This window comes from Triticum aestivum, unplaced genomic scaffold, assembly GCF_018294505.1.
Source record: "Triticum aestivum cultivar Chinese Spring unplaced genomic scaffold, IWGSC CS RefSeq v2.1 scaffold43741, whole genome shotgun sequence".
Taxonomy (NCBI): domain Eukaryota; kingdom Viridiplantae; phylum Streptophyta; class Magnoliopsida; order Poales; family Poaceae; genus Triticum; species Triticum aestivum.
The window spans coordinates 1-6,287 of record NW_025235304.1 but is presented as its reverse complement, the minus strand read 5'-3'; the positions used below and the strand labels follow the sequence as shown (position 1 = coordinate 6,287).

Here is a 6,287-nt window from a genome sequence, read left to right as displayed (position 1 = left end):
ATATCACCGTGGTGAGCCAGCGGCCTGCTCCAGCTTTCCTCTTTTTTTTTAAAGGCCTGGTGAGTTGATCATCTAGCAGAAGAACAACAAGAAGCAGTCTAGCTAGTCAGGTTAACTTGAAAACACTAGTACTTCTTTTCTTTTCGAGATTAAAAAACATTTATACTTGGTGAGACTGGAACCATATAGTATAAGGTACTACCTGTTAACTAGAAACAACTGAAATAACAAGACCCAGTCTGCATTAATGGACGCAAAGGCCGAGATTTATATATCCTCCTTTTCAAGAAGGAAAACCTGAACAAAGTTTCTTGTCCAAGAAATTGACTGTGAGCTGCAAATATATAAAGGCACCGAGTTGATAGTCTGGCAGAAGAAGAACAAGAAGCAGCCTAGCCAGTCGGGCCATGGCCACCGTCGGCGTCGTCCTCCTGCTCCTCCTACTTGCACCGTTCCTCGCGGCCGCCGATATGTTGTGCTACAACCTTAAGGCCACCTTGGTCACCCTCCCAAATAACACCTCCTCCTCCCCGGTACGCTTCGCCACTGCCGCCTTCGGCCGAGCCCCCGACATCGTCTACGCATTCACGATCTGCCGCGGCGACATCGTCGGCGTCATCTCCAACCAGTCCTACTGCCGCGAGTGCGTCAGCAACATGACTGACAAGGTGTTGAACGCTGCGCCGCAGCAGTGCTACAACGGCACCTACCACGACTACGGTGACCGCTGTATCCTCGTCTACTCCACAGACGACATCATCGTGCCGCCGTCTGGCGAAAACGGCGGTGATGACACGCCAGTCGAGAGATGGAACGACAAGAACGTCACCGGCGATGCGGATGAGGTCCGCCTCATCACCGGCCTCATCCGTGAGCTTCTGGTGCAGACGGTGGAGAAGGCGGCCAGCGCGGCACCGATGCGATTTGCCACAGGCATCATGGACAGCGGCACGACCTTCCCGATGGTGCGCTCCTTGGCGCAGTGCAGACCAGACGCATCCACCGTCGACTGCTTGGCGTGCCTGCGTCGTCTCCTCGGCGTGGTCAACGCCACCATGTCCCTACGCATGGGAGCACAGATCAACGCCATACGGTGTTATTTCAGGTACGAGGCGTATCGGTTCTATGGCGGTGAAGCGACGCTGCGCCTCACGCCACCGCCGGCGCCGTCGCTAGCTCCGACTCCGGCAAAACGCAAGAGTATGTCCCCGTGGTTGCTAGTGATTTCTGCCTACATGATCATAAGAGAGATTATGAGTCAAAGCTAACATTATCATGTTAGGGAGTATGAGCAAACTGTGGGCAATTCCCATAGTTATAGTTCCTATAGTGGCAGCAGCATTTCTGTGCTTCATCTTTTGCTCCCGTCGGATTACAAGGAAAAGAAGAGGTATTATATAGTTATTGCTTATTAGTTACTGAAACAATTTCCACTATACTATTGTTTAAATTAGAATGTCACTGTTAATTACTTCAATGTCAATGTGGCTTTGGCATCTATCATTACTTCAAGAGAGATTAATTCAGAGTTCTCAACCATATACTACTCAAACTCAGGTAAAGCGGGAGAGGAAGAACTAGGATGGCAAGGGAAGAATTCAGAGTTCTCCATGTTTGAGTTTGAACAGGTACTAGTGGCCACAAATAATTTTTCAGAAGAAAACAAACTTGGAGAATGTGGCTTTGGCACTGTCTGCAAGGTAATTCTAGTATGTGTATATATTTGCCAAATTAACATGATTGCATAAATTAGAATTATTATTATATGACTGACACATATAATTCATGAGGCAGAGGCAACGTTCCTGTTACCAACCTAACTGATAATTCGTAACTGGGAGTGGTGTACTGAGACAGACTAACATTTTGAATATATTTTTTCCCAGGGCCAGTTACCCGAGGGATCAGAGATAGCACTTAAGAGACTTGCTCCACATTCGGGTCAAGGTTTCACAGAGTTCAAAAATGAAGTCCAGCTCATAGCCAAACTCAAGCATAGGAATTTGGTTAGGCTCTTAGGTTGTTGCTCTCATGAAGACGAGAAAATATTGGTCTATGAATATTTGTCAAACAAAAGCTTGGCTTCCTTCATCTTTGGTATGCATTTGGAGTTTTAATTTAGATTAAATATTGTCTGTTGACACACAAAAATGACTAAAAATACGATTGTGTTTCTGTTTGCCCCCATGATTATAGTTCCAGTCCCTAGATAACAGAGATGCATTTCAATTTCTTAGAGTACAACTCTTTGTCATTTTTCATATCTTTTTTCCCTTGTAATAATAATATCTAATTGATTTGCAGATGAAAATAAAAGAGCTTTGCTAGATTGGTCCACACTTTTAGCAATAATTCAAGGAATAGCTCATGGACTTCTTTACCTACATAAGCACTCCCAATTGCGCGTCATACATCGAGATCTTAAACCGAGCAACATTCTCTTGGATAGCGAAATGAATCCAAAAATTTCAGACTTTGGGCTAGCAAAAATATTCAACTCAAATAGCAGTGAACAAAACACTACAAGAAGAGTGTTCGGTACATAGTAAGTTTCCAAGGAATAAATCTACTCATGAATATTTATATTAGAATTCAACTATATACAATAACCTTTTATATGTATTATTTAACATTTTAGCGGCTACATGCCCCCTGAGTATGCTTCAGAAGGCATCTTCTCTATTAAATCCGATGTCTTCAGCTTTGGTGTTGTTATTTTTGAGATCATTAGTGGAAAACGGAATTCTGGTAGCCGACAATGTGGAGATTTCATCAATCTCCTTGGATATGTGAGCAAATAAACCCAAACTTAATCATGTGATATATTTATTCAATATATAACCTTCATTATGTGATGAATTTGCAAATTGGCATGGCAATTATGGAAAGAGGGAAGGTTGATTGATCTCGCTGATGCATCATTGGTTTCCAAGAGTAACCCAATAGAGATGATGAGATGCATTAACATAGCATTGTTGTGTGTACAAGATAATGCATCTGATAGACCAACCATGGCCTAAACAACCAGCATATTTCAATGTAAGAGTGGAAAATCATGGGGCATCTTGTTCTCCCGAATCATGCAGTATTAATGATATTACCATATCGGTCACAGTTCCTAGATAGTATTTTCCTATGTCATGTGGTTTTCATTGTCCCAGTTTAGTGTGCACTTTACCATAATTGTTGTATAGTGGTTAAGTTTAAGTGGTGTTAAGAATATGACATTATATCCTCTCAAAAGTATAAAAAAATAGTATTTTATCCATAAATTCCTATTGTATAAACAAAAAAAATATCAAGACTCTAACCTATCAAGAGGAAATTACAAGTGACCCCCTAATATGTTATGCCATTGTTGATGTAGAAATAAAGAGATGTGTTGTTGACGTAATGCATACCAGTGGTTTTCCCGTAATCATGTTTGTAAGATAATTGGTCTTACTTATAGAATTTGTTGCATAAGTATCACCACTAACAGAAAATATTTTAGTTCCAACAATTCTTTATGTTACTAGTTGCTTGCCAACACAACCTTGTGTTAGTGATGACAATAAGCAAAAGTGCATGATTTATAGCAGCCCGAGGCTAGTTCTCCAGATTCTTTTGTGTTATAATTATTATATCGTGATAATTATTTGCTCGTTGCATTCATGATGGCATCATTTTTGTTGCATCGGCAGTACATTGCACTCGTACCGGAATTATCAAGGTGTTTTAATAAAATTATATATGTTTGTTGATTGTCACTTCTCTAGAAGAGGTGAACATTAGCCCTTTCCATCATTGACCTTTTTCAGACCAATCAGACACATGGACGCGACCAGACCACGAGATCATTTAAAACATATTTTATACAGCGGGATTAAACGGTCTCGTAACGAGTCGGAAGGTTGCGAGCAATCATATTATATTATAACTAGCCGCCTGTCAAATTTCATCTGATTCGGAGGGCGTTTGATACTTGACCCATTAAACGAGTGAGGCACTATAACCGGTTTAAATTGTAGGTATTATCCTAAATCAAATGTCTAAGCAGATAGCCGATTTCCCCCATATCTCGATACCCTAAAGGCCCACTAAAACTTACCCTAATCGGAAGCCGTCCGATCACAATTGGATGGCCTGAAAATGCCCAAAACCCAGCCTATTAGTCCACTGCAATGAATAGCAGAGGCAACCTGCCTTATTTGAAACCATACAGGGAGTTGCTTAAGATCGCGGAAACACCAAAACTTTAGTTCATGGAGGGAAGAGAGGAGCTACATGCCATACTCTTTCTCCTTGCTAAAGCACTCCATCCCTTTGGACGATATCCCCTGAAGTTCCATCTTGGTGAGGGAGGAAAAGAGGAATCTGCAGATGGGTGCAGCAAAAATTCATGCGACCTCCTCCGTGCAGAAATCTCGTAATGTGGATTAGACAAGTTGTGTTTGCTGGTCTTCTACTTCAATATCCTCCAAAGCCCATCTGGGGTTGTGATCCCAACCAGCAAAGAGCCTAGGGGTGTGAATGCCTTTCAATTTGTTGAGCTGGCCACCGGTGGTAAGGAGAGTCTGCAAGCCCTGACATTCTACCAACTATTTTATGTTTTTACATTCCATTATTTCCAACTTGGAGAGCCTTGGGAGGTGGGGAATGAGCTCTGTCAACTCCTTCTCACTATTACCATGTAAGCTACCGACCTTCATATACTTAATAGGTAGCTGCCATTCCAAATCACCCTAAGCTCCTACAGCTCCAACCAAACCAACTAAAAATTCTATAGTCAATGTTTTCAAAGAGGTTAGCACCAGAAGGTGCTTCAACGCCAGAGGTGGGCAATTCATTATTTTCAACTTGTCAAGACATGTTCCTTTGTCGAAAATTACCACTTGATCTAAGCTATGCAGATCACCTTTTCCCATAATAAAAAAATTCTACTGCACCATTTTGAGTGCATAGACTCTAGCAACTTTACATTTTCTATCGTGACAGAACATGGTCTTTTGATCCAGGAGATTGGAATCACTGGTAAGAATTCTAGACAGTCGCATATCTCAAACTCTTGTAGCTTGGGGAAACAATGTTGTTCGAGAAAGCGGTATGCAACAAAAAAATACATATGTCCAATTAATTAAGTACACTAATAGTAATAATTACACATGATTAATTTAGGTATTTTTGTCTGAATAAATTATTATTCTGTCCTACAAACCATCACCACATGGTGGAATACAAACATATCATCCATGCTGACCGCTTGGCTCAACAATCATCACCCATCGTATATTCTTCTTCATCACTCATGTAAGCAAGATCATTAGCATGTGAATATTATGTTGATTCCACTCTTATGTGGTGGGACATAGGAGATAACTATCACGTGAGAGGATATGGATTAGTAGAACAATAGGAGCAGAACAAAGACACAACTTTTAAAAAGTGTCGACTCGCTGCCCGAACATCGTCGCTGATCTCATCTCATCATTATATGCACACGATGCATCCATGACCTGCACCAAAGAATATGCCCCGTGGACTCGATTATGATGCTGATGATGACAGTGGGATCGAGAAATCCTGACGTCAGCCCACAGTTAGGCAGCAATGGATGGTTTCAATTCTTTTCTGTTACAATTGGAAAGAAAATGATTGGCAGGAGCGTTCTTCTAGATTAGCTAGCAAGCTTTTATGCCTTGGACAATGTCTAGCGACTGGCTTGGCATTGATGTCAATGCGTTCATTACCTATGACCTCTGGATGCCATGATAAATGCACCATAGTGAGACACGTACACCTTTTTCTTGCTAGCCGGACACAACTAACATTTTTAGAGATTAGCCGATCGATAGCCGGACACAAGTAACATTTTTTGTAAGAATGACTTTACTATGGATAATTGAGTTTGGTTGGTGTTATAATTTGCGCTCTCATATATGAAAATTTGTCGTAGCGCCTATAAATCATCCTTAACAAGAAAAAATATGAAAAAATTGAAGAAATTAAACAATGGAGTTGTGTAAAAAACATCATTTAAATTTGTAAAGGAAGACTTAATTGTTAGCGTTATTCAAATATTGCTCACCAAATTCAAAAAAAATCACAAAAAACTCAAATATGGTTCTTCAAATTCAAACAAAGATCACCGAATTCAAAAATATATTTCAGCAAAATTCATACTAAAGTTTGCGATATTCAAAATATTTCACCAAATTGAAATATTTTGCATGATATTCCAAAACAATTCATGACATTTGAAATTGTTCATGCAAGTTCTACTATAGTTCACACAATCCAATAAATGT

The 6,287-nt window shown here is 40.6% G+C and overlaps 1 protein-coding gene across 1 annotated transcript; it reads left to right on the top strand.

Moving 5' to 3' along the window:
• The first annotated feature begins 407 nt into the window (after nucleotides 1-407).
• On the top strand, nucleotides 408-3,020 carry LOC123176279 (cysteine-rich receptor-like protein kinase 10). The gene is made up of 6 exons (XM_044590568.1): nucleotides 408-1,200; nucleotides 1,558-1,700; nucleotides 1,887-1,947; nucleotides 2,305-2,545; nucleotides 2,639-2,789; nucleotides 2,871-3,020. The coding sequence occupies exons 1-6, from the start codon at nucleotides 408-410 to the stop codon at nucleotides 3,018-3,020; spliced, it is 1,539 nt and encodes a 512-aa protein (XP_044446503.1).
• The last annotated feature ends 3,267 nt before the right edge of the window (nucleotides 3,021-6,287 follow it).